Below are 27059 nucleotides of genomic sequence, written 5' to 3'. Positions count from 1 at the left end.
ATGGATGGTTCTGCTACATGTATTTGTTACATTTCTGGTCGGAATGTTTTATTTTCTTATTTGGAAAAAAAACCTTTAAGCAATAAATGGAAGACAGTTTAATGCAATCTGCTTGTATTGAAAAGCAGTAATGCCATTTTCAAGTGGAGTAGACTGTGGAAGATTTTATGACACACACAGAGTGCATAACAGTGTGATTGGCAGTTGCACACACATAGCCTGCAAAATAATTTTCAGGATGTAAAAAAAAAAACTATAATACATTTCTGACTGACAAAAAATATTCTTAGTATTGCTTTTGATATCCAGGTCTTTTTAAAACACATTTTTGAGTGAAGAAAAATATCCTTTTAAGATGAAGGCAATGCTCTGCACTTCTGAGTGCATCTATGGCCAAAGCAATTCAACTTCTTGATTCTAGGATCTTTTAAATGTAAAATTTTAGCAAAAGGCAATATGACAACAGAAGACTGGGAAGAAAACTTGCACCTAACTCACTCCCTGAAATTTTGTGCGCCAAGGTACAGACTTTCCTCTCAGACTATGTTTTTATGCTACGGGGAATACCCCAATCTAGCATCATTTCTTTACATCCGAGAACAAAGAAATTGAATTAGTGTGACCCAACCTCCCCTTCCAGATCAGTTGTTTGTTGTGTATCAGCTCCTTCCCCCTGTAGCCCCGCCCACATAGTTATTGATGGCGGACTGTAACATCCTGGCCCTCTGTGCCTCGTCGTCCCTGATCCTGTTGATCTCAGCATCCTTCATGCGTACCTGCTCCCTCAGCGAGGTCACCTCCGTCTCCAGGTCTCGCCTCTCCTCACGGTGACGGTGGTTCTGGTCTGGAGGGGAACACGGAGTGGGTACGTCATTGAGGGTTAGACATCCAGGTAAACAATACCAGGGCTCGAAATACTTGGTGCAGCAATGCTGGTGTGTTAGGCTGAAGGGTGGTTATATAGATACAGATACAGTACATTGTCTACAGTAACTGTGCACCCAAATATTTTCATAGGTTTACGTATGTAAAGATGTTAAATGTATAGTTCTGGTTCATTTTGTATACAGCATATTCTTAACATCTTAGTTTTTTCAATTTTTAAGAAAGTTTACAGTATTTTTTTTCTGCTACAAGAAACCTTTTCTTGTGTACAGAATGGTTTTCTTGCATCAAGAACAGTTAGCTCTTAGTTCAAGAGATATTTTCTTGTGGACAGAATCGTTTTCTTGTTACAGCAAGAAACTCAAGAAACGTGTTTCTTGAATTTTCTTACTACGGGGATTCTTAACTTTCTTGTTCAAAGAAAAATTTCTTGCTATAAGATACATTTTCTTTGTACAAGAAAGAAGAAAGAAAAACAAGAAAAAGCATTTTTGGTAGTGTGGATATACTAGTAGTAAGAAGATAACTTCCAGACATTTAGAGTGACATCCATCACTCTCCTTCAGCATCACTAGATACTGGGCTAGAACCCCAATGATTTCTTATAAAGAGCAAGAGAATGCAAGCCATTCTCCGTGAACAAGTACATCCTTCAACTTTAACTAAATGGGCCATGTGTGGCTTTGTATTCAACTCCCATTGCTCATGTGATGGCTCCTGGCCAATTGTGTGTTCAAGTTCATTCATCATTACAGAACAAGAGACAGGCAGAGCCGTGGAGGACTCCCAGAGTTAACCGTGTCGTTTATCATACTGAGGAAGATTTGGAGGACGTGTCTGGAGATGCTAACTAGGACCCAAGGGGGGCTGCAGGTTACACACCTGGACTTGAACTTCAGACTGACTGCCAAGGACACAAGTACTAGTACACTGGGCTGAAACTTCAACTGCTCTTACTACTACAATGGAAGCAGTAGTCATCCAAAGTACATTTTGTACATGTTTCTTGTTTGAACATGTATCCTATCTTGTACTTTCTTTGATAACATTGAAGCTTAAGTCATGAAACACATAAAAATGACCTTAATAAAGTTTTTCCTGGAATAACTTCATTTTGTTGTCATCTTCTACACTCTCTACTTGGAGCAACACCTCTTAAGTCCTGCGTAGCCCAACAATTGTTGTTTTGCACATTCAGTACCATCTATATAGCACTCTGTATAGGTACGATTTGGGAGTGTTCCTCGTGAAACCCATCACACCGCAGCGTGATTGCGGAAGTATGCCACTGCAGGGAAAAAATAGTCGGGGTCTAGTATAACCTAATTAAGACATGAAATTATTGACAAAAATTGCGTAAAAAATGCCAGCAGGACAAAGCAAGAGCCCTCTCAAGTAACTTTGTATGCTAATGTTCATAAATGCCATGTAAGTTACATGCACTGTGGTCATTTTTTACCAGAAATCTAAGATGACTAGAAATGAGTGCCAGTGTTATATGTTTATCAATCAGAAGTTTTTCCTAATGAGTGGAAGTCTGACCTCTGAGCTGTTTTTCTACTTTCTCCAGCCTCTCGTTCAGCTCAGTGTTGGTGAGTTTTTCAGCCTCTAGTTTGGACGCCTGCTGATTCAGCTCCAATCGAACCTTCTCCACTGCAGTCATCTTTTCCGCATTCTTCCCAGCTAGCTCCTGACAAACACATGGAGAGGTGAGTTGCTTTATGCAGACAATGTGTATTCAGAAAGCACGTCAGCAGAACGTACTGCGCCTGCGCAGAACCCCGTATTTTCGCGTTTCTTGTTGGGTTTTTGGTCAACGTTGCATCAGAATTTTGCCTGTTGCAGAGGATATTCTTTCCGACATAACATTTCAAAACTACTGTCGAAGTGCTAACCTTATATGAGCGAATACAACCTTAAATGAGACATTCTGCCGAAATGCTATGCACAATACATTACGGGTTTCGCGCAGGTGCAGTACGTTCTGCCGACGTACTTATTTAGAATACTATATCCCATACTAAAGTGCTGCCAAAACATCTTGTTTCATAAGAGTATAAATTCAACTTGATAAATAGTATCTGTCTATATACACAAATGCAAATCTACAGCTGCAGCATATTTGTGACATTGCAACTTTCAGTGACATGCACATACTTAGAATAACTGAGGACCCTTTGAAAATGAAGGTCATACAAAGAAAAATTGCCAAGTGTTCTCAACATATTCTTTGAGATTTCTTTCCATCTACTGTAGTGAATGTTTTGACCCCATCAGAAGTAACTTCAATTTATGATTAACAAGTTGACTTTTTGACACTAATCAAATTAGGCTTAAGCTGGCTAACATTCTTGGCCATCATTATTTTAGGAAGACAAGTAGTTGTTCTACCTACTAAGGGTAGCCATTTGGACACAAAATTCTACCCACCTGGTTGATCTCCTCTATCTTCCTCTTGAGCCCCTCGATCTCCATGACGGCTCCTGTGTGTTTGGTCTGCAGCTCTGTGACCTGTGCTGACTGGTGATCACTGTGGTTCTGGGGACGGGGAGAACTTCACTTTAACCTGCACTCTGCCGAGGATTATGTGCCACAATGTTCTATAGCCAGCATGAAATCTTTTTCTGTCATCTCAACGATCAAACTTTTTTGACATAACATTTTCTTGAAGCATCAAAGGCACAACAATCCTGTGGGGAAGGCTTTGAGGGCATACTCCCCCATGTAAAGTTTGAAATCATGGCCCTCTGAGGCGTTTTTTTCCCCTGCATTTTGAGGGCCAAATTTTTCTGGTAAACAAAGCTTAGTTTAACGCCATCTCTTTCCATGCCGGTCTTTGTCCATCACACCATATGTTTTGAGAATGAACCGCTCTCAGAGTCTGTAAAACTTTTCAGGCTCTGTAAGTCCGCAACATGATTTCAAAAAAAGGTTTCTTCAGATAACATAAGATGTAATACCTGTAACTCCTCCTTAGACATCTGTTCCATGCGCAGTCTCTCTTCCAGCTGGGTCACTCGCTGTTGCTAAAGATGAAAATTCAGACATATTTTACAACCTTACACTAGCAGAAGGAAGATTTTTTTACAAATTTAACTTGATCTCTACCTGCAATGATTTGAATACAAGATGTCCATAGAAAGTATTACAAATGCATAATATACTCCTACTTCAACATATCCCACTCTAATTGTGTGAAAAGGAGGCCAGCATTTCTCCACCACTGCAGCAAGATTCACAGAACAACTCAAGTCTATCTGATGCAAATACCTGGTCATGCTTGATTCTGGTTTTGGCCTGTTGCATCTGCTCCTCATACTTTGACTTCTCTGACACCAACGAAGACTTGTGACGACTTATCTCCTGTAAGACCAACAAAAAAGCAATTTGCAGTCAAGTAACAACTTTTTTTCACCCAAAAGACACAAGAAAGGTTCAGGGCTACAAATTTGAGAAGTAAACAACCCTGACCTCCTCTAGCTCCATTCTGTGCATCTCCATCTTCTGTATGCGATCCTTCAGAACCCTCTCTGTCTCCTCTGCCTCCAGTCGCACTCTGCTCACCTGGTGTACAGAACGGAAAGTATCTCAAGAATTTTCTTTATGAGCAAACAAGGCGTAAAATTAAGAGATGCTGTTTAAGACAGAGGCAGGTACCGCAGCAAGTTCTAAAGGATAAGATGAAAAATACTACCGGTAGTACGCTGTCATCTTTGTCCTGTTTGGCATAAATCTGTGCCTCAAAGTCAAGCTTGGATCATAAGTTTTTCAGTCAATTGTTCTGTTTCTCTTTCTTCCTCATTCTAATAAACATACTTCAATCATTTCTAAAAGACAGTTTGAAGTGAATGTTGGCAAAATGTTTGCAATTATATTAAATGTGGCCCACCTCCTGTTGTCTGAGATGTTCTGCATCCTTCATGGCATCCTTGTGTTTCTGCTGTTCTCTCTGTTGTCTCTCTGTGAGTTTTTGGAACAGATAAAGGGAGTGATTCAGTTCAAGACTTATACAGTCTGGTAAAACGTCCAGTGGCACTTATTATTGAGGCTGATTTCTCCCCTCAAGTACAAGAACATAATGCCAAGAACATGCATAATTAGAAACAGTCATGAGAATACCACTTAGGGGACCAATAAAATCAGGTCTATATGGACAGGTGGTCACTGTAGACAGGATATTTGTGCCAATGGAAAAAAATCATTTAAGTGACCTTACATGAATGTGGTCACTATAATTTTCAGGTTTGACTGTATCTTATTTTACAGCCTCCATATGATGTTGTTAGTGAAATTAAATGTGGTCAAAAGCAAACCTACCATCAGATTGTGTGTTTGTAACCTTGATTTGTGCGTTGAGATGTGCGACAGTTTCCTTCAGCTCAAACACCTGGTCCTGTAAGGCCCTGTTCCTCCTCTCCAACTCATCCACCTGTCAATCAAACAGCATCAAGAGTTCATCATGTCATTTCTTAATTATAACAATGAATTTATTGCATATTCGTACCCCAATGGGGCTAAATGCAGTACATTAGTTAGAAGAGAGTAATAATAGGAAAACTATGCAATATTTTATCAATACAAAATAATTTTACAATTGACATGCTTCTTTTCTCTTCTTGAAAAGTGTAGACGACGTTGATTTTCATAGTCTATTCCAAATGACTACTCCAAGTAATGATTAATAGACAAAGTTTCTAACTAAGCCTCATTTGGTGATAGATACTAGTACATGTACCTCAATAGATAACTGATCCTCTCCAAGGCTTTGAGATTTTGAATAACTACACTTCACCATACAAGAAATTTTCTCATTTCTCATGTTTTTCTTCAGCAGTGGAGTAGTGGATGAAACATTTCTACTTGTTACATTTCCAGTACCTACATGTGCTGTATACAACTAGACTGACCACGTTTTTTCTATGATGATGTTACATTCATAACAACAGCTATATAACCTATAAGTGGTATGATCACAGAATTGATGAAATGGTGACTACTTTTTTTTTTAACGGTGTCGCTCAATGCAAGGCCATTGGCCACTTCTAGGCATAGAGCTAGCCTGCATCTGTAACAGCAACTCTTCTCCCTGAGTCAGAAACATCCTCACAAGTAGTGAGGACTAACTGACCCAATAGGAGAAGCAGGGGTTACGAGGCTGGTCAGGAAAATTCCCTACCCCATTTTAGACCATAATGGTTTGTTCCACTTCCGTTCACGTGGGTTCTTTTAACGTGCTTGAGGTGTGTCTCTCCTCAAACACGGGACCTCCATTTAACGTCCCATCCGATAAGACGCCCGTAACCGAAGCTAGGTACTCATTTTCACCTGAGTGAAGTGAGGAAAGTCGTGTAAAGTACCTTTCCCAAGGGTACAACGTCGCGGCGCATGTTCGGACTTGTTCGGGTACGACCCGGAATCGAACCCGGGTCTCCCCGTTTCATAGTCCAGTGATGTACCACTACACCACACGACACTGACCTTAGACTCCAGCTGTAGGTTCCTGTCGTGCACCCCTCCCAGGTCCTTCCTCATCTTGGCCTCTGCCGCGTTACGGTCCTTAACAGACAGGAGAACCATTCAAGTTCACTTCAGCAATCTCAACACAGCTCATCTATCACAGGTAAGGCTTGAAGGTGACTTAAACTTACAGGCAGGACACAAAATCTAGTAAATTTATAATTTGCTTCTTAAAAAAGATCAATCAATACCGAGTCTCCATTTACAATACTACAGTCAAATCTGGCCACTGTGGTGGTCCCTTAAATAAATATAATTTATCCCATTGACACAAGCATTAATAATCCTGTTTATGGTACCATGCAGCACTTTGGGCTTGCAAATTTATTTAAAGCATGAAAATCTGTATTCAGGACTTTCTCTAATAAATACTTAGTATGACTTAATTTTCCCTAGTAAATACTATGACTTAATGAGTCCAGCTTGGTGTTAGACCTGTGACTTTCTCAATGCTCAGCTTTTCCATTTCTTTTCCCTAGCAAAGTTGGGTTGTTGTCATTTTTGGCGACGTCTCAGGGAGGAGCCTAATGGTACTGTGTATTGTGTGCAGTTTGCAAGAATTCTAGGAATGGTACAGGCATTTTGTCCACAGGAATGGAATGTCCACAGGCATGTTTCTGACCCACATCTATGCCCACATTCCTGGAAACCCTTGGGAAGACCTCTTCCCTGGATGGCCCTACTTTCTGTGACCCCGGGGCTTGTTCACTATACACTCAGGGGAGGAGTGCACTGTATCTGTCTAGACTTAACAGACACCAAGTCTTCCTCAAAATCATGAAATCATGGCAGTGCCATGCTAACAATAACCCTAACTAACAGCAACCACCGTCGCCGTGGCAATGTACGTTTTCATTGTCAGTCTTGTTTAACCTTTTTCCTTTTGTTCTCACCTCTTTCTCCTTCATGAGCTCGGCCTGGTGGTGCACCTGGGACTGGTTGTTCTCCTGGCGGGACTTGGTCAGCAGCTCCCCCAGGTCATGTGACTTCTGCTCGGCCAATGCCAGGGCTGCTTCCGTCATTTTCAATCTGTTGAAAGAAACAGTGGTCTTCTCATTGGTGGAAGATATGTCAAATGAAAAGTTAAAAATATGACTGAAAATATGCTGATAATATCTAAATATAATGTTGGCACATAAATGACTGGCAAACCTGAGGACAGCATAAGAAGGGAAATGCAGAATATGATAGGTAAAATCTACAGTTTGTATCTTCATGAAAAGTACACAAAAATGTTTCTAATGATTGTGACATATGCAGCCATTGATACATTTACTATGTGCTTAAAATCACATCACAAACATTTCTATTCTAAGAAAATTGTACATTAAAAATGCTGAAAAAATGTACCATACGAGCCCATACACATACAGCATTGATCGATCAATCATTTAACAAAAAAAAAAAAAACTGACTTGGCAGCCAGGGAATTGAAGGATGATTTCCTCTCCTCCAAGGCTTCTTGCAGCCGACCGATCTTGTGTGCAGACGACCGCTGTGTCTTGGACATGTTCTCATTCTGCTGGTCAATCCTGTCCAACAGATCACTGACCTACAGAAGACAGGTGTCAGATACTGTCAGGTTTAGACATCCAGTCTGTATCTAGCGAGGGATTTCCAGCTTATGTCCACTTCTTCATGGTCCTTCCCTTGTTTTGGGACTTAGGTAGCTACCACTGGAAAGGAGACATAAGCTAGAAATAGATGGATACAAGATTTGTCTGTATCAATGTGTAGCTAGGGAATTTTCCCAGTACGGTTATAAATACTGTACATACTGTACATAGCATCACAACCAGTAGAACTACTCTGAAATGAGATCACTTTCACCACAGTATCTATCACTTCTTACCTGTTTTAAAAGATATCTTCGTCTCATCACATACCAGAAGAATGTGGACCAAGATGCTGGGTCAACACCAGGTTCCTTCATGCTCATCTCTGATTGCAGTAATTTCCTTACAATCTCTCAACTGTAGGATGTGCTTCTGTTTTCAACAACCCTTTCTCTGGCCCCTCGCAATACAATAAGCTACTATCAAAACCAGTTAAACTCACAGGTTTAGCAGTCATGCCTCCCTGGTTTATTCTAAGCTTCTAGTTCTACTAGTACCCAATTGCCATAAAAAGAAGAAAATCAACATAGGCAAGGCACAAATGGCAAACACTGAGTGGCTGACAACCACAAGGTGAAGACTAACAGGCCTCTTGGGAGCCAGGCTATAAAAAGTAGCTCACACCTGGAGGCATCCCCAGGTGGCTTACGGGCTAGCAGTGGTAATGAATGATTTATGTGGCTGTGGTTTACAGATGGGCCCTCTGACTGAGTCAGACACTCCCAGTCTGTAGGGACTGATCGTACACGTAAATCATGGTAGATGGGCATTAATACTGAAGAGACAGCTTTAATCCCCTGATGCTAACAACTAAGGGAACAAGTCACAATTGGGAGGCAGTGTGTTATATCAGGCTTTTCTCCTGCAAAATACAATCTTTTGGAAATTTGTAAAGTTTGAGTTTGCTGCCTCATGTTCCACAGTGTATTGCCGTTGCAATTTTAATATATTAAGAAAGAAAGGTTGATACAATTGCCTTTAATTTTTTTCCTTTGGAAGAATGCACTTGTCACCAGTATGAAGTATACAGTGGGACAAGACACAACTGCATCATCACAACTGCATGTATTGTGTTTATCAGGGTTTTCTTGTTCAGAAAACAAAACTTTTATTATATAACATCACATACAAATGTAATTGCATTTTATTTCAATTTTCTTTCCTTTGGAATGATGCACTTGTCACAAATAGGAGATGGATGGATGAATATCTATGCTGCAGAAATATTTTACAGGAGCCAACTTGACAGGTCTTCTCCTTCCCTCATCACTGCAGAACCAGGTAGTGTAGGAACAGACTTCTGTCAGCTACCCCACCAACCTGCATGGATCTGTCCTTCCTGATGCTGTCAATCTCGTTGGTCAGCATCCGAGTCCTGTCCTGGTACTCACTGGTCAGCAGGATACGGTCAGCGTTGGTGGACAGGGCTTGTTCTGAAGCATGGAACAATAGACAGATATTGTAAAAATACATAATGCTAAACTAACATTATTAGTTGAGCTGTTTTAGGTATTGTCATGTCCTCTATTGTCTTGTCAGCAGGACTAGTCCCTTGTAGTAGCCACTGGCTAGTTTGAGCTGTATATATTTTACAACCACTCACTGTGGTGAATACTGTGGATGTAATGGAACAACAGAAAAATCATTCCATCAATGGTATGGAGAAGCTGGTTTCTTAAGAATCCTTGACAGACCAAAATAACAACAACAACAAAACAAGCATACAATAATACACAAGAATCACAAGAATCAAATTCAATGTAAATAGAAATCATGATATTGCCACTGATTGAAGAACAAGAATTTAAACAGAAGACAGTATGACATTGACAATCTGAGATTTTACCTATAGCCTTGATGGTGTCTGCAGGCACGTTGTTGCCACTGAGCTCCATCTTAGTCAGGGTTCTGTTCTGCTGGAGGGAAGACAGGAGTTCCCTGCCTCCTACAATCCCCACATTGTTCCACCTGAGGTCTGAGGAACACAAAAAAACACTGGTCTCAACACAAACCTGACAGCGCAGGTGACTATACTTTTCTTACCTATCCAGTTCATGAACAGAAAAGAAACTAGAAAGGTAACATTTGCAAAGCAAATGCATAATGTTTACCTTCGCATATGGTCTGCTCTGTTAATTCTAACCCAAACACATTCACATGAATGGTCAGACAGGAGTCTAAATCCCTCCTGCTATAAAATTGCAACATTATGTAACCCAACACTAGTTACCATGGTTCCTGTTCTTTGACCTTCTTGGTTTGCAAAAGAAGAAGAAGAGGAAGTGTAGCAAAAAAAAAAAACAGGTAAAAAAACTATGTTTGGACAAGGAACCATCTAGAGACAGTCTACCATAGCCTGAGGTCCAAACCAGTACTACAGCTGCCGAGTCTCTTTCATCCTCTCCTATTTGCAGCTATAATATGTATGGATACCAAACTAAGTAAGTCTACCACCTACCCAGTGTCCTGAGAGTTTCGTTTTTCCTGAGTGCAGCGGCGATCTCTGCAGCCTCGTCGTGAGTGATCTGGTTGTTCCTGAGGTCCAGCACTGTCAGGGTATGGTTGGCTCCCAGGCCCTCACACAGGATGGTGAAGGAACTGGCAAACATGCCCAGGGAGTTCCACTCCAGACACACACTGGTAAAAAAGTACAATTAAACCTTTCAGAAATCCCTCAGAGTATACACTTTCAGAGTATGAAATGAAACCCCACACTGACACAGAAACATGGTTGGGTAAATGTTAAACATTTTCAAAAATGGGGTTTTAATAAGAGATTCAGTCAGTATTTCTTAAGTACAAAATTAATGTAGCATAATACAGCAATGTACTCTTACATGCATTCAAGACATATTAAAATTTCACTGTTAGATAGCTGCACATTACCATGCTATGGTACATTTCTCTTTTTTCTTTTCAATAGAAAATGTAACAAACTGATTATGAAAATGTATGATGAACAATAGCATGAAAGCTTTTAGTTTCTTTTTTTTAATGGAAGCTTCTATTCTATCTTTGTAACCTGCCATCTGACGATTAATAATCTAACATGTGTAATTATCTATCAAGTGATCAGAACTTCAGTGGTTGACATATCTACAATAGTGTACAATCATCAAGATGCCCTCAGGCAGTTTTCTCCACTTCTCACACATATTACAGTAACCAAATCCACAAGGGCACCTCAATAACCCCAACACTAAACACACTGACAGCAGCAATTAAAACCCAATACATTATGGTGCCCTAATTTCCCCTGGGCTTTTTGCTACTTCACAGGGGCTGAAATGACTACACAGTGTTACGTGTTTCAAGGATATACTATGTGTTTCAAGGATGGTATAAACTGGAAACAAAAAACAGCAGAAAAGGGTAAATTTCACATATATTTACCATACCAAGGGGTAGTATACATGGGCCGGTAAAACTGTTATTAAGTGCATACTGAGTCCACCTGAGTTGAGTAGCAATGTTAAATTGTGATTTTTTTTCAGTTTGTCTTGGGTATAAGTTACCGGCATTATATTGCACTGTGATTAAAACCTGAATGTACTCCTATTATTGTGATATTTGGACTTTGTATGACTTATATGTACATGTAAGAATGTTTTTACTTATCATAGATTGATCTCTACAAAATACGTGTATGTACTAAAACTTGGTTTAGGGTAATTTGTAAACATTAATCCTGTTCTAGTCACCACCACCATGTTCCACTGACCTGCGCAGGGATTTGTTAAACTTCAACAGTTTTCCGATGGACTCTGCACCCACACCTCTCAAGTTGTTCCCCTGGAAAACACCACACAAACCATTAACTATGTCAACATGTTTGTGTATAACCTTTAAACCATTACACACAACTCTAAACTAATTTCCACATTAGAAATTATGATTTCCAATGACTGTGCTCTTTTCCAATATATAAAATCTATATAAATGTTTCTTATGATCTATTGAATTGTAGATTACATACAGCGAGTAGACAGTATCCAATAGCAACTGTGACAACATAACTCTGGACAAATGTTTACGAAGCTGTACTTACTTTGAGGTCCAAGTTCTTGACCATCGTGTTGGAACATAGACCATGTAGAAGCAGTTTGGCACCTCAGGAAAGTAAACATGAGATTATAAATTAAGGTACTAGTACATGTACCTGTTGAGAATGAACATCTACAAGATATAGTTTTCTTTTCAGTAACTATTAGAGCTCATTCCCACTTTTCCTTTAAACAACACACAAATTAAACAAGTAGGTACTGTACTTAACAGCAGAGATCTACAAATGAAGCATCTCTAATCCCTGAGTATGCACACTTCAGAATCAGATTTCGGTGTAACACTGTTCAAGACATTCTTCAGAAGGCCTTGGTGTTTTTTTTCTTAAATGTGGTAGTCTTCTGGCTTGTACATGTACCTTCTTCATTCAGCATACAGTCAGCAAGTCGGATCTCTGAGAAGGACCTGTCAGTGGACAAAGCCTTCCCCAGGACTGCACACGTGTCCACGTGGAGGCTGCAGAAACACAACGCACAGAAAATCTAGTTAATAGAGAATTTTTTCAGCAGACAAGTTTTTGAAGGGTAAGAGTACTAACCTCCAAATTTTCAATGGCTATCAGTCCATTTTGTTCACGGAGTAGCACGAGACGAGGCCAGAGACTTGAGATAGTCATCAAAAATTTGGAGGTTAGTACTATAGTACATGACAAATGAATCTCTTCAACCTTGTAAGTTGTACCTGATAGTAGACAGGTCCAGTCAGCTGGGCCCATGGTTTAAACGTACCTGATAGTAGACAGGTCCAGTCTGCTGGGCCTGTGTTTCAGGGTTAGGGTTAGCGCTCCTGTACGTACCTGATAGTAGACAGGTCCAGTCAGCTGGGCCCATGGTTTAAATGTACCTGATAGTAGACAGGTCCAGTCTGCTGGGCCTGTGTTTCAGGGTTAGGGTTAGCGCTCCTGTATGTACCTGATACTAGTAGTAGACAGGTCCAGAATGCTGGGCCCATGGTTTAAACGTACCTGATAGTAGACAGGTCCAGTCTGCTGGGCCCATGGTTAAACGTACCTGATAGTAGACAGGTCCAGTCTGCTGGGCCCGTGTTTCGGGGATGACCCCAGCTCCTTGACCTGCTGCAGTACTGACTCCTGCGGCTCGGTGTCGTGGTCCTTACAGAGCTGCAGGTACAGCCGACGGAACTCATCCATCGCGGCCGCGAACACTGAGGACCGTGTTCAGGATCTGAAAATAAAAAGTCAGTTGGCGTGGACTGAGTAAAGAGATTCTATTCACACAACCAAGTGTTTTATTCACAGCCGACGTTTTGGTGACTGTCTGTCATCTCTGACTGGTTCACATTGCTGTGAATTTCTGTGTCAGCTGTATAAAATAGAGTTTCTTTACTCGGTAACTTACCAACCTGGTGAAACTATTCACGGATGACCTGGGCTATTTCAAGAGCAAGATAGAGGGAGTAGCCTGGGTGCCGATATCCTATGTAGGCTCCCTAATGTTGCGGACATGGAGTCTACAGAGGATGACACCCAGGCTAAGTAATAAGAATCTGTCTTGTTATTGTATCATCTGTTATCATCTTGAATGGTGAAACTTGAAAGGCCCCCAATCCATCACTCATTCACTATAATAAATCATTTTCATTTGACTGTCTTGCCCATCTTTTTCCCTCCTTAGATTATGTAATGTTTTTCACACTTGCTGATATGTTAGCAATAACTTTGCTGACCATGTTTAAAACCCTTGCGTGTTGATCAAGTCAACAGTGATAATAATTTGGGAACAGACTTTGGATCTTAATTGGACAGTTAACATTGTTTTGCTGCTCGGTAACTGGTAAATCCTTCTATACAAAATGATTGATGGTCTTTCATAATTACATGATCCTGTATGTCTGTGCCACAACGTGTTTAGTTAAATTTTTGTTCTGCCTTCTTCAAATGCATAATCTTTACAAGAACAACGTTATTGTAATATAAATTACGGGGGTCAGTGTACCGATGCCTTTACTTTCAAGATTTTTAAAATCAACAGTTTCGAAGGATTCGTTGAACACAAGTTCATATTAATTTCAATACACAAGATATAGGGATCTAGTGGCTTGTTGTTGTTTTTTCAGCAGTAATGATCACGAGGACAAGAAATGACCTGTTTAAGCATAACCATGGAGGTAATGGCATAACCAAGGACATAACCAAGCAAGCCAAAGCCATAAACGGATAATTCCTAAATAACGCTTCAGAGTGATTTTTGAAGAAAGGTGCAGTTTCAAAGAGGACTAACTAAAGTATCGCGTATTGAATCGAGTCTTACTGTGTATTGTAACTGTATGTATAACAAATACTCACAAAAGCGCTGAAATTTCCCGGAAAAGTGAAATAATTGCGTCTGCTTCAATGTTGTTGTTGTTTCAACCGTTTGAGTCAGCCGCCATCTTTCAGGATCAATCTATTATCTTCATAGGGAAGGCTACGCGCTTTGGGGAGGAAAAGTAATATCTCATTTTCCAGCATAAGTATACAAAGCAAATGATTTTAGTTACTATAAAAGAATCATTAAGTTGATTTTCTTTTAATGTGTGATAATTGAAGAAATTTTGCGTTAAATATGGTTTATTAAACAAAACACCCCTAATCTACCTGGACTAGTCTACAATAACAGACACGGCTCTGCTACGCCCTCTAGCAGATTAAGTGGGTAACGCAATAGAATTTTGTTGGTAGAGTGGACCACTCAGTTGCGCCCTCTAGCGGGCGTATAGATCACAAGTTCCTCTTAGTCTGCCACTGTTCAACAGAATCCACTCCTCCAGAAGCACAACTGCCAGAGATTTTCATGTGCAGCAAGCTGTACCCTAGCTTCAGTCGTATTGTTAATGTTGCAATAAAAACTCCTTTCAAAATCTCAATTGCAAAATGAATTGAAATTTCTTGGGCAACTGGCTCAACAACTTGTGCTATAAATTCACTTCCATAGAGGTTTAATAGCTGCTGTACTCAGTAAATAATGTCACCTGTACAAGAAATAAGACAACAGACTTGTGGTTTGAGCACATGAATGTCCACATATAATTTACCTGTATGTCCGTGTCATGCAGTTTCAAGTTTGTTCTAGAGAATAAACCCACAGAAAATACATGTAGTTGCTTAATCCACAATAGAAAACAAGTGCTGTAATGCATGTGCCTGTTTATGTGTGCTTTGTAATAGAACTTTTGTTGCTATCAACATCACCACCATTGCACTGATGATACACTAGTGCTCAACTAAAATCCCCTATCTAGGATAAAAGTAAATAATACAACATGTACAAGAAAAGGTAACTTGAACATTCAAATATGGCATTAGCCAAATATGTACACTGTTAATAGAAAACATCACTATCTATTTATATACACAGAAAATTAAGTTAAAAAACTAAAAAAAAAAAGGATCAGGCAGGATTTACATCTCTCAATAAAACCTTTCTGTTTCACAATGGACAAACCCAGGTAAGACAATTTTGTAACTGTCTAGACTAGAGGCCCCATGAATAGGGTAATGCTACTCTCTACTATAAAAGATGAGAAAAAGACTATTTACAAAGTGTGGCTGGAAAATCACCATCAGAACTGCTTTACTTAAAAAAAGGGTTGTTCAGCTTGAGGTTTCTTTGTATTCACATCTTTCAACACAGAAATAAAGTACAGAAGCCAAGAACGCTGTCAAAAAAAGTCCCCCTATCCTTGACAATGAAGTATGAACTGTTGTATTATGAAAGCATTTATAAGGGAATGTCACAACAAATCCCTATCTCCTGTGTTGATAGTGTCTGCTATCTCTCCTGTTATCTCTGTCCCTGCTGCGATCTCTGTAATCTGCGTCCCTCCCCCCACGATAGTCTGAATCCCTCCCCCCACGGTAGTCTGAATCTCTTGCCCAGCCCCGCTGGTCCCTGTGATCTCTGTCCCGGGATCCCCTGTGAGGCGTGTCCATGGGGCTGTACTCGTTCCGATGTCCCATGTTGTTGTGGTTCGGCCTGTGGTGGCTCATTGGCGTTCTTTGCATCTGTAAAAACAACGTTCAGGATTTGATGATTACTTCTACATGCATACAGTACTGACAAGATACATGTTGGAATAAGTTGGAAACAAGAAAAGCTAGGGAAGATGTGAAGAAAGACAAGTACAGTGTCCATACTTACATCACCTGGATCACTCTCAACCAAAGACGGTGACTTGACAAAGAGGAACACAAACAAACAGATAAGAAAAAATTTTCAACTGAATGAAGGAGAAAAGTGTTGAACATACAAATACTAATATTCTTGTATGCCTACAGCAAAAAGTGGAGTGGACCACAGTAAGTGTAACATTCCTTCTTGAACTGCACATGGAATTTAACTCTATGGAGGCAAAACTACCCTGACTAATTATTCTCCCTATTTGGCTACATTCTGCTATTTTTCAAGTGTTGTTAGTCTGGTGGAGACTACAAAATTCTGTAGCTTTATAAGTTTATAGTCCTACCTGTTGTGCCATCTGGTGAGGGCTCATCATCTGCATACCCATGGGAGTCGGCATCAGGCCTGCCCCTGGGGTCAGTGGGGGTGGGGAAGCCCAGTAAGTGGTTAAACCCCTGGGGTGGGGGGTTCATCTGGGGGGTGGTGAAGGCCCTCTGGAGCTGGGGCGGTTGGGGGTGGTGAACTGTGACTGGTGGTGGGGGTGGCGTTGGGACTGTCCACGCCGCCGTGTGCGGGGCTGGCGTGCTTGGAGCCGGTACGACACTGCAGGCGCAGCGAGCGCTCGTGCAGCCGTATGCCGTTCATCAGCTCGATGGTGTACGGTACCGACACGGCGTGTTTGAACTCGATGAAGGCGTAGCTCCTCGCCTTGCCTGTGCCTGGGTCCTTAGGGATGGTGACTCCTACTAACGGACCTGCCTAGAAAATAGCAAACATAAGATATTCATAAAAACTGGAAAAACAAATTATTTTCTTTCTTTCCTTGCAATTGGCAAACGACCATGAGTTTTTTACAACCCCATAGAACACATTATATAAACATTGTATGAATTAATTTCAACAGTGCTGTATTATAGATTGTTAACCATGATTTTATATATCTATCATACATATGTCAAAAGGCGTTGGATTTTATCATGCAAACAACACCGCATATGCATTATTTCCTGACAACAATATATTTTACAACAGACCTGGAGAAAGAGTTCGTATAGCAGCTCCTCCGTCGTTTGGGAGCTGAGATTCCCCACCCAAAGCGTCCGCTCTTCCTTGTCGTCTTCCATGACCATGCCTAGAACCTACAGTTGGGTTTCTGGAGTGAGAAATTTAAGTTTTTGTCCCGCCAACCCCAAATTACACGCCTGAATCCACGGTTTCACCAAGCCACGTAAACTCTAACCCCGGGAGCTCACATTATTTTATAGGGGCGCACAAAAATTATAGCAGCAATATATTACTCTATTTGACCCTACTATTCATGTTTTAAAAGAGTAAGATGTCCAATAAAAGTATTATATTTATTTAAAGTCTTTTATTATTCTATTTGCTGCAATGTAAAAACCATTTCATTGCACATTAGGAATGAGTACCCTTTAGTTTCAGTGGACGTTCCGAATTTCCCCACAATGCTTTAGTGAACGTCGAAACAACGTGAGGCGAAATCTGGCTAACAACAATTTTCCAACAACAGGAAAACTCCTCTCTGGTACTTTAGAGCTGTGAGAAATTGTAAGTGTATTATTACAGTTATTCTATATCCTCGGGTGTTCAAATGTTTCAGAATTGTGTTTATCGTGGCACAAAGTCGCAGCAGGAGAAGGCATTTGTTGAAGGGGGAGGGGGGCAGTTGTTTGGAAAGGGCTGCTTTGGAAAATCATTTCATGTTTGTCCGTTTTGTTCGCGTAATAATGTCCATTCCATGTAACCTGTGCTGTTTTACTCAAGTATTTAGTACCCATTGTATAATTTTTTTATCGTTTAACATATCTAACCAGTGGTAATTACTGTCTGAACACCTTTTATACTATAGACTAATCTCCAAGCAGATCTTTTGGTAAAATTTTGGTGGCCGCAAAGACAGAATCAAATTGGCCAGGCTGTATAGCTGTATCCATTGGCAAGACAGCTACCATTTTGCCACCCACAGCCACCAAAGATCTGCTTGGAGATTACCTACAGACCATGTCTAGCAGAAAAATACATGTAAAGCAAGGACAACAACAACGGCTGAACAGTTGAACTTGAACTCAATTTTTTTTCCTACAAGTGACTGTTCACCTTGTTGACAACTGTAGGTATTCTGTAGCCCAGCGGAGACAGACAGCCAATCAGGATGTCTCTAGCAGACGAGCTCCTGGCGGACCTGGAGGAGGAGGCTCCGGAGAACGAGGAGAAGGAGATGGAGGATGTGGAGGAGGTTACCATGGAGATGGAAGTGAAGCAGGATGGGATAGCCTCCATCGCCAAGCTGCGAGACTCGCAGCAGTTAAAGCACGTCATGAAGCAGATCGACCACTACACAAGCAGCGGGTTCAGAGACGAAAGTATGTCATGGTTACAGTGAAACACCTATCAGGGTTGGACAAGTCCCATTGCCCACTTGCCCAGGGCAAGTAAAAGTACTGTTCGGGCAAGTAAATATCCCCCTGCACTTGCCCGATTGGGCAAGTAAATTTTTAGGATGCAAAGTATAGCCCCTGCATTATTTCGATCGAGTTTCAAACAATTTTGATGAATAAAGCATCCAATAAATAAACTCTTCTATAATAAAATAATTTCCTTTCTGCTAGTAAAATGAATAGAAATGTGTCATATTTTGGGCAAGTGAAAAGTTGGTTCGGGCAAGTGAAAATGACCAGGTACTTGCCCGGTAGGGCAAGAGGATTTTTGAAAACTTGTCCAACCCTGCCTATGATATACTACAATGTAGTATTTTAAGTGTACCCGTGTGTTCAGTTTATAAAATGTCAGTTGTTTTGTTTTGTTATCTCTACTATGCATAAGAGTCATTAAGACTGAGATTAAGTCATCTCAGTCAGTTGCCTAAACTGAAGTTAAAAAGTTTTACTTTCCCCCCAGTGGTTGGACCAGTAGAAGCTGACCCAGAGTACCAGCTGATTGTGGAAGCTAACAACCTCACTGTGGAGATTGAGAATGAGATCAGTAAGTATGGCCAGCTTCTCTTCTCTCCACCAGTGATAAAGGCTTCAAGTATACAGGCTACTTATAGGTCTATGTGTATTTTTAAAATGTTACACTAGATTTCAGCTCTTATGCTCTTACTCACTATCCAGTGTATCATTTTGCAAGGGTTACACATGATTACACTTCACATGTCAATGTTTAAGAAAATTATCACTAATACTTGTACTCTTCAATTTCAGACATCATTCACAAGTTTGTCCGTGACATCTACTCTAAACGGTTTCCTGAGCTGGAGTCCCTTGTTCCCATGGCTCTAGACTACATCAGGACAGTCAGGGTGAGTACACAACTTTGTCTTCTTATCTCATCTTTTCTTAAGATAAACACCTGTGGTCCAAATGATGTACATGTATTTTTGTACATAGATCTTCCAAAGTTTGCTAGACTTACTATTACATGGAACTGTTAACGATTAATGTTTTGCTTTCTGTTGAACAGGAGATTGGCAATGATCTGGAAAAGACAAAGAACAATGAGGTCCTCCCAACCATCCTGACTAATGCCACAATCATGGTGGTTAGTGTCACGGCCTCCACCACTCAAGGGTAGGTTTTAAATAAAATCACAGCTGTACACATGCAGTAGCATGCAACAGTTCAGTGACCCACAGATGTAATCATCAGCATCATAGCATCACATCAATTTTACCTGCACTAACTTAGTGTGGGTAAAACTTGGACTGTGCAGGTATTTCTGATGTCTATCTGCACCTTACCTGCAACACCATGTACTGTGTTTATATACAAATGTAGGTGTGTGTGGATTTTTATTTGCTGCATTCACTGTTACCACCTACTAGTATAGAAGAAATTATGGCAATACATGTAGTTTCTAAAGAGCTTTAGTATGATCCATACTTCTCAAAGTCTTTGTGGTGCCGGTAAAATTTGTCTGGTGTAGGTAATTTTCATTGTTACCTTCAATGGTCACTATTACATATATGAGTCTTATTATTCTACCATCCCTTAAAGTGACTGGATCCTTTTTCCCCCCCAGGTCCATCCTGTCAGCTGATGATCTGACTGACATCAACGAAGCCTGTGACATGGCTGTGGACCTGAATGCAGCCAAGCTGAAGATCTATGAATATGTGGAGTCCAGAATGTCCTTCATTGCTCCAAACCTGTCCATCATTGTGGGAGCATCCACAGCAGCAAAACTCATGGGTGGGTGTTAAAAAATCAAAATTTGTGGAATTCATTATAGGGTTAAAATTACCTCTTCGTGTGTAAGTTGGTGCACTTAAATATGGTGCTGTGCACTTAATTTTTTAGCAGTCTGCTCCAGTACAAGTAACCTTTTTTATGCAAGTATTTTTTTCTCATGTGCACCTTTGCACCTTTAGTACCGAAATACTAGTATGCAATTCTAGACGGGGAGGCATTAGGCAGCAGACAGGAGGTGGAGGCTTTACTATTTTGTTTAATAAGAAGATCATCTGCATTCTGTAACATGACTGATACAGAGAATTCACCAAAACATGTGGCACTCTTGGTTAGGTGTGGCTGGAGGCCTGACTGCTCTCTCCAAGATGCCGTCCTGTAACGTTCTGGTTCTCGGGGCCCAGAAGAGAACACTAGCCGGCTTCTCCTCTACGGCAATCATGCCCCACACAGGCTTCATCTACTACAGTGAACAGGTGCAGAATATGCCTGCGGTAAGTACTTGTTCTGGTATTTGTTGTTTGTGTCACAACTATTTTGCTAAAGTGTAAGTCTGTGAAAGTAGTCACTTTTTAAAGAGAAACTGTTCTGTGTCTGTATAGTTGGTATAACCATCCTTCGGCGTAATACACAAGCCTTGCAGGCATGCAGCAGCTAGTTATATTACACCCAACGCTGTATCAACTGTTAACTGGAAAAAAGATAGTATTTCACAAAAATGCAAGCAAGTCCAGAACTTGTAGTAGAAAATATCAATGCACTAGATTATATCCTATCTTTCTCTGTCCCTCACTCCTTCTCTCTTTTTCTGACAAGAAGTGGTATTCCATGTGTTGTTCTAGGATCTAAGAAAAAAGGCCGCCCGTCTGGTATCAGCCAAGTGCACCCTGGCGGCGAGGGTGGACAGTTTCCACGAGTCGGCCAGCGGCGTGGTGGGAAGCAACCTGAAGGACGAGATCCAGAAGAAGCTGGACAAGTGGCAGGAGCCTCCTCCCGTCAAACACGAGAAGCCGCTACCCGCGCCCATCGACCCGGGGAGGAAGAAACGGGGAGGGCGGCGGTACAGGAAGATGAAGGAGAGGCTGGGGATGACGGAGTTTAGAAAACAGGCCAATAGAATGCAGTTTGCAGAGGTAAAATGTGGTGTCAGCTCTATTTCTCTCATGGTGATAGTCCAACTCAATGTTTTAGTGACCTTGCACTTTGTATTTCAGGTAGATTAAGTGTTCACATCTTGCACAATCAGCAGTTTCATTGTATTTGTGACTCCCTTGTTGTAACCTATTTTTTTTTTGTTACTTTTCGTCTCCCAGATTGAAGAGGATGCATACCAGGATGACCTGGGTTTCTCGTTAGGCATGGTTGGAAAAGGAGGAACAGGCAGAGTCCGTGGGCCACAGGTGGACAACAAGACACAAGTCAAGATCTCCAAGACACTACAGGTAAGAGTACTAAGACAGAAATATCTCAACTTAGCTTTTACTTGGCCAACTGCTTACAAATCTGTAGTAGACTATACTTTCATGTAGCATAATTACACAGTTTTCATATTTTCACAATTCATTAGATTTAAAAAACTACTTGTTGATATCTTTTGTGGGGAAATTGCAGAAAAAACTATTTGATGTGTGAATGATTTCATGTCTTCTATTTTACCTCAGAAAAACCTACAAAAGCAGCAGGTATATGGTGGAAGAACAACATACGCAGGAAAGATTAGCTATGGTGGGAGATCAACTGTTCGAGGGCAGGTGTCAGGAACAGCTTCCAGTGTAGCCTTCACTCCGCTACAGGTTAGTGTGTGGCTATGTTTCTTTCTGTGAGAAAATGAATTATTAAAGCATTATGCTTTTCATAGGCTTTAAAGTTTTACCTCACTTCTGCTATGTTTCAACCCTTTCCAACTCTGGTGAACAGCATTAATTGTCTTTCCTGTTTCATCTTCTTGATTACTAGTACCAGTAATGATAATTTATTGTAAATTTTGAATCCATTTGATTTGCACAGAATTACGTCGACGTCCATGTCTGCATAGAACCACTGACCATATGTTTCCATCTTCTAAAGATCTCAAATTGTTTTTGTCAGTGTTTTACTTATTGTTGTCCTCATCGACAAATGTAAAGATTCATGTTGATGATAACAGTGCCCTACTTTTGAAGTGAAGATTTAATACTGCTCTTCTCCCATCAGGGCTTGGAGATTGTGAACCCGAATGCAGCAGAGAAGAAAATCACCGACAAGCAGGGCAAATATTTCTCCAGCACAACCGGCTTCGTCAAGGTGGAACAGGAAGGCATGCCCAAATGATGCTCGCAGGACGTTTAGCTTTTTATATTTCAGTCCATACCATGGTATGGATGAAATATATTGTGTTCTCTGATGTTTCTTCTTCTCCTCCTTCTCCTCCTCCTTCTCCTCCTGCCAAACAGTCAAAGGGATTCAACTCAGCCATCATTCAGCCAAATGACTTGAAATTTGGCATGGAGGTAGAGTGGGCCAATACCCCCAGGCGTTTTTTCCATTTTTTTGATACATGCCTTAGAAAATTTTTTATGAAGGTTTTTTGGGGCATTTTTTGACAAAAAAAGGATTTTTGGATCCTGAGCCCTGGTTTTACAACCAAATGATCTGAACTTCGGTATAAGGGTACCTTGAACATGTGTCTACAGAATAGCAGTCACATATTTGGCATACACCACTTCCAAATGCCTCATTTGGGGGACTTTAATGGCTATTTTCAGCAACAAAAGGGCCAAAAGTGCTGTACCCGTTCCATGTTCTATCTAAAGAATGGCCGGTTCCATCCACGGAACACGTGTTCCATTGTGGGTTACCTGAGGTCACATAGCACCTAAGTCGTGCGTAATGACCCACACATTCAATTTTATGTGCCTAAGACCTTCAAAATGTATCAAATCTCATCATTGTTAGTATTTGCATACCTGTAATAAGATTAGTAAAGCTTTCGAGATTCAAAGTACTTGTTCTTGCATCTTTGTTCTCATATAGCTACTATTTGATTCATTTATTTAAGGACTTTTGGCAGTTTTGCACTGGGGTAAGTTTGGAATAGTCCACTTTTGCGTGGGAGGGAGATGGACTGAAATATGCTGTATTTGCTCCCAAGCAAATGTCGGCCTTTCTAGTTTGTATTTTATTTTTTAAATGTCTGAGCCTTTATTAGTTCTCTCTAGCCAAAGCAGGCAATATTAGGTAGAAGGTTTTTTTCCTATTTTGGTATGCTCGTGTGAGCTTACAGATACAGTTTGCGACAACAATATTTATATAACTGTAAATAGTTTGCTAATAAAGAAACTGGCCAAAGACAGACCCGGATGGAAGGAAAAATTCATGACCTTATGTCTCACAAGGGATGGAAAGGATAAGTAATTAGTAAATGAATAGTTTGGGAACTTGATAAAGAAATGAATATTGCAACAAAAATTTATTGCCCCTATGTACTTGCTCCTATGTACTTAGCATCATACCATCATTACAGTCTGGAATCAAATTTTTTTTTGTTTCTTCTTGTGAAAAGGATCTTGTGATTTGGAGAAGAATGAAGACTATATAAGACTAAAGACTGTATAAGAATAAGACTTTTCATGTGCAACAATTACACAGTGTTTTAGTCTCTAAATGGTGAGAATTGCTGCCAACTAGTCTGGTATGACTTTTACTTAGAACTAGCTCAGTTTGTTTCATCATTGATGGTATTAAATGACAGACATCTCTCAAATTTATTATTGGACCTTCCTGTATACTTTTTTTATATACAGTACATGTATGTGAGTCACTGACTTTTATAAAGCAACAGTGTAAAAAGCATGTCTTCGGTGATTCATATCTTTAATAGCTGCTGATATACCAGTTGTACATATGTCAGTGGCATGGTCATGTTAATTTGTATATGCCTAATTTTTAAGACTGTACCTAATTTTTGTCTGGCAATGAATTCATATTTCTTATTGGGAACCTTTCCATAAGAATAGTACACTCTGTTTGTTTAGTTTCCTTTCCATTATTATTTGAAGAATAGATGCCTAACTACCAAGGTCATGTACAGTCAACTTCAAGGACAGATTAAAGACAGTCCTTATTATAGTACTCAGTGTGTATTTTTGTTTAACTGATCAAGCTCGTAAAATTACAGCTGGCAAGAGAGGAAGAAATTGTACATGGTTTAGATTTTCTCGGAATTAGGCCAAAATATAACATTAGATATAACGTTAGTATAGTTTCCAAAACAGGCATTGTTTCCATGTGATTGCTTGTGTCTTTCATTTTTCAGAGGCATTAAAAATGGCCAGTATAACAGTAATAGAAGGAAGGTGGAAATATGATTTGGTACCTTAATAGGAAACTCGTTCCAACAGATACAACCAGTTCTGTTATGAAAAATAAAACCATGACAGGATGACAAAAGAGACCATGTAACGTTACTAACGCAACATTAATATTTTTGTATTTCTGGACATTGCTGATGTCTGCTAAAATACAGCTCCAGTGGAGAAACATAACATGAAAATTTATCAATATAAAAGTTTGCTACTGCCAGACAAGATAGGGTACGTGTCTATTCATTGCCAGCCAGCCACACCAACCACTTTGATGATATATCGATGGCAAATTTATCTTAAAATTTGTAGTACTAGTAACCCCTGGACTAATGGTTTCTTCCATATCCGAGCCACCCGTCATGCACTTCGATAAACAAAGTCACGTGAGGATTTCGATTTCACCTTTTTGCATCAATTATGATAATGAGTAGCTGACAAAGTTCGTCGTGTTGCCCTTTCCTGCAACTAAGTTTGCCGGTTTTAGTCCAAAATAACGTCGGCTAGCAGGTTGCAGCGATGCCTGGGCCAGTGGAGAGGTGGCTCGACACGTTTATGTGTGGACAATACGCCGAAATCTTTCACAGATTCGGATTTGAGACGCTTCAATCGGTGAGTGGCGAGTCAGCCAACATGGTCGAGCTCATTTTTTTCGGCGCCGAACTCCTCATGTTTGGGGAGGGGGGTAGATACGTCGCTAAAATGTGCTATTTCTGATTCCCTAGGTTTGCCAACTGCAACTGCACACGCTCCAGCAGATGGGAGTAAAGCCCGAGGACTGCGAGAAAATCTTGGAAAACGTCTCCGTGTTAAAACAGACGATCCTGGGTGTGTATTGCTCTTCTTTGTACGTTCGTTGTATTCATTTGGGAATAGTGTTGAGTGCTTTGATTGACTTGTTGAAAATCTGCTGATGCCCCGCAAGTAATCATGGCTGTTGACTCGTAGGGTATCGTTCCACAGCGGGGTCGACGCCGCCACAGAACGTCCCCAGCCTGCCCGACCCCGTCAGCGGCATGCCCGCCCCGCCGCACCACACGCCCTCGCCGGGCCCCAACCCCATCGTCAACCCGGCCAGCTCCGCGCTCAGGAACGTCGCCAGGAATGCCACAAGTCGGGGGATGTCAGGTGAGTTCCGCATGACACCTGTTCACGTGCTATATATCCCTTCTTCTTTACTCACCACATCCCTCCGTGATATATGAGCTCACTAAGTGACGCTTTCCTCTCTCTGCAGGTACACCAGAGGGCTCTCAACTTGACCCCTACACTCACCCCACCTCCCCAGGCATGGTTGGCCCACCGCCACAGAACTTCGACTCAGCGCCTTCCAAGCCTATGTACGGTCCTCCAGGCTATGTAGAGGAGCAGTACAGACCGCCACCCACACAAAATGTGCCAAACCCACCCAAAGTCCAGCAGCAAACGGTAGGAATATTACATGTATTCACACTAGTGTGCAGTATGGGTCTGCCACAGCCCAGCCTGCTTCGTACCATGCGGGATAACTTAGCACAGAACACATGGGAAATGGTACATCCCACCAAACCTGCTGCCTCAAGCAGGAACAAGTGCAGCCCTCGTTGAGAGTTACTTGCTAAATCATTAGCCCCTATTGTTTACACTTCCCGCCCAGGTGCCTTTGTTAGAAGCCTTGGTTGGAAGCCTTTGAAAAGGTGTTTGCTGCCTCTGGTGTATCATGTTACACTAGAGTGGCCAGTCTGTGTCACAGGAGAAAGTAGAGGAACAGGTTTCTGTTGGCTGCGCTATGAAAACACATTCTTTTGTCTTCCCTTTAACAGAAAAACAAACTACGACAAGAAAACGACCTTGTTGAAAGTTATCAATCTCTCGTTAGAGGTTCTCTCTTAGCATCTTTAGCCGTAACATTTTTAGGCTGCTAAAAATTAACAGCTAAATGCTCAGCTACACAGATAAGGATTACAAAGATTACAGCTAAGTGTAAAGTAAACAGGTTTGTTGATACAACACCCTACGTTAGCCAATAAAACCATTACTTTAGGACAGTGTTTTGATTTTTATTACATAGGGATGTAGCTCTATGCTGTTTTAAAGGAAAGGGGTAGTTCAGTTTCTTTGTTCAAGTTTAAACAGTATCATATGTGATAACTCTAGAACAAACAGTTCCAGAGCAAACACGACCAGGACAACATGAACAGCAACGCTGTCCACCTGTTTATAAAACACAAAGTCCACCAGAGCTGTCATGGCTGCTTGATGTGAATGGTCTGGGTCATAGGTCAGCCATCATTCCTTACCAGGTCATAATCAGGGGCTCCACCATCTCATTGC

The 27059-nt window shown here is 40.9% G+C and overlaps 4 protein-coding genes across 6 annotated transcripts in view; 2 read left to right on the top strand and 2 right to left on the bottom strand.

Annotated features, from left to right (window-relative positions):
- Positions 1–18: 18 nt before the first annotated feature.
- Positions 19–14478, bottom strand: LOC109461921 (leucine-rich repeat-containing protein 45-like). Its single transcript, XM_019758405.1, has 19 exons — positions 14386–14478; positions 13091–13264; positions 12439–12536; positions 12067–12128; positions 11740–11810; positions 10477–10655; positions 9865–9993; positions 9339–9451; positions 7818–7954; positions 7296–7431; positions 6364–6441; positions 5203–5314; positions 4775–4845; positions 4357–4449; positions 4156–4248; positions 3846–3911; positions 3316–3423; positions 2428–2575; positions 19–844 (listed from the first exon to the last, which is right to left on the bottom strand). The coding sequence occupies exons 2-19, from the start codon at positions 13228–13230 to the stop codon at positions 660–662; spliced, it is 2019 nt and encodes a 672-aa protein (XP_019613964.1). The 5' UTR covers positions 13231–13264; positions 14386–14478; the 3' UTR covers positions 19–659.
- A 615-nt stretch (positions 14479–15093) lies between these two features.
- On the bottom strand, positions 15094–17465 carry LOC109462051 (RNA-binding protein 7-like). The gene is given in 5 exon segments (XM_019758551.1): positions 15094–16083; positions 16545–16622; positions 16624–16731; positions 16733–16957; positions 17233–17465. Coding segments are annotated over 5 exon segments (765 nt in total). The 5' UTR covers positions 17329–17465; the 3' UTR covers positions 15094–15825.
- A 180-nt stretch (positions 17466–17645) lies between these two features.
- LOC109461941 (U4/U6 small nuclear ribonucleoprotein Prp31-like) lies at positions 17646–24718 on the top strand. Of its 2 annotated transcripts, none has more exons than XM_019758423.1 (12): positions 17646–17767; positions 18334–18582; positions 19118–19201; positions 19423–19520; positions 19682–19788; positions 20240–20409; positions 20743–20900; positions 21249–21539; positions 21720–21848; positions 22068–22199; positions 22600–22738; positions 23556–24718. In XM_019758423.1, the coding sequence occupies exons 2-11, from the start codon at positions 18372–18374 to the stop codon at positions 22714–22716; spliced, it is 1497 nt and encodes a 498-aa protein (XP_019613982.1). In that variant the 5' UTR covers positions 17646–17767; positions 18334–18371; the 3' UTR covers positions 22717–22738; positions 23556–24718. The 2 variants fall into 2 exon arrangements, with proteins under 2 accessions (XP_019613982.1, XP_019613989.1); XM_019758430.1 differs by having other exon boundaries at positions 17657–17767; positions 18382–18582.
- Positions 24719–25036: 318 nt separating this feature from the next.
- Positions 25037–27059, top strand: part of LOC109461826 (protein piccolo-like) — a 35261-nt gene continuing 33238 nt past the window's right edge. Inside the window, exons 1-4 of one of the 2 annotated variants that reach the window (XM_019758316.1) lie at positions 25037–25358; positions 25472–25574; positions 25695–25874; positions 25984–26174. In XM_019758316.1, the coding sequence (XP_019613875.1) occupies positions 25266–25358; positions 25472–25574; positions 25695–25874; positions 25984–26174 (567 nt within the window). In that variant the 5' untranslated portion in view covers positions 25037–25265. The remainder of the gene's footprint in view (positions 25359–25471; positions 25575–25694; positions 25875–25983; positions 26175–27059) is intronic. The other variant, XM_019758292.1, reaches the window with a different exon arrangement.

This window comes from Branchiostoma belcheri, unplaced genomic scaffold (assembly GCF_001625305.1).
Source record: "Branchiostoma belcheri isolate BF01 breed outbred unplaced genomic scaffold, Haploidv18h27 scaffold112, whole genome shotgun sequence".
In the NCBI taxonomy this organism is placed as follows: Eukaryota; Metazoa; Chordata; class Leptocardii; order Amphioxiformes; family Branchiostomatidae; genus Branchiostoma; species Branchiostoma belcheri.
This window is presented reverse-complemented; position numbering and strand designations above follow the sequence as displayed.

Excerpts from the sequence above, each read along its gene's own strand:
- LOC109461921 (XM_019758405.1), bottom strand. The coding sequence starts at position 13,230 with ATGGATGAGTTCCGTCGGCTGTACCTGCAGCTCTGTAAGGACCACGAC. Across the intron at positions 12,129-12,438 it reads CTGTATGCTGAATGAAGAAG|GTGCCAAACTGCTTCTACAT; the intron begins GTACATGTACAA and ends TACTTTCCTGAG. Across the intron at positions 4,249-4,356 it reads ACAGAATGGAGCTAGAGGAG|GAGATAAGTCGTCACAAGTC; the intron begins GTCAGGGTTGTT and ends TTGGTCTTACAG.
- LOC109461941 (XM_019758423.1), top strand. The coding sequence starts at position 18,372 with ATGTCTCTAGCAGACGAGCTCCTGGCGGACCTGGAGGAGGAGGCTCCG. Across the intron at positions 20,901-21,248 it reads AGGTGCAGAATATGCCTGCG|GATCTAAGAAAAAAGGCCGC; the intron begins GTAAGTACTTGT and ends GTGTTGTTCTAG. Across the intron at positions 21,540-21,719 it reads ATAGAATGCAGTTTGCAGAG|ATTGAAGAGGATGCATACCA; the intron begins GTAAAATGTGGT and ends TTCGTCTCCCAG.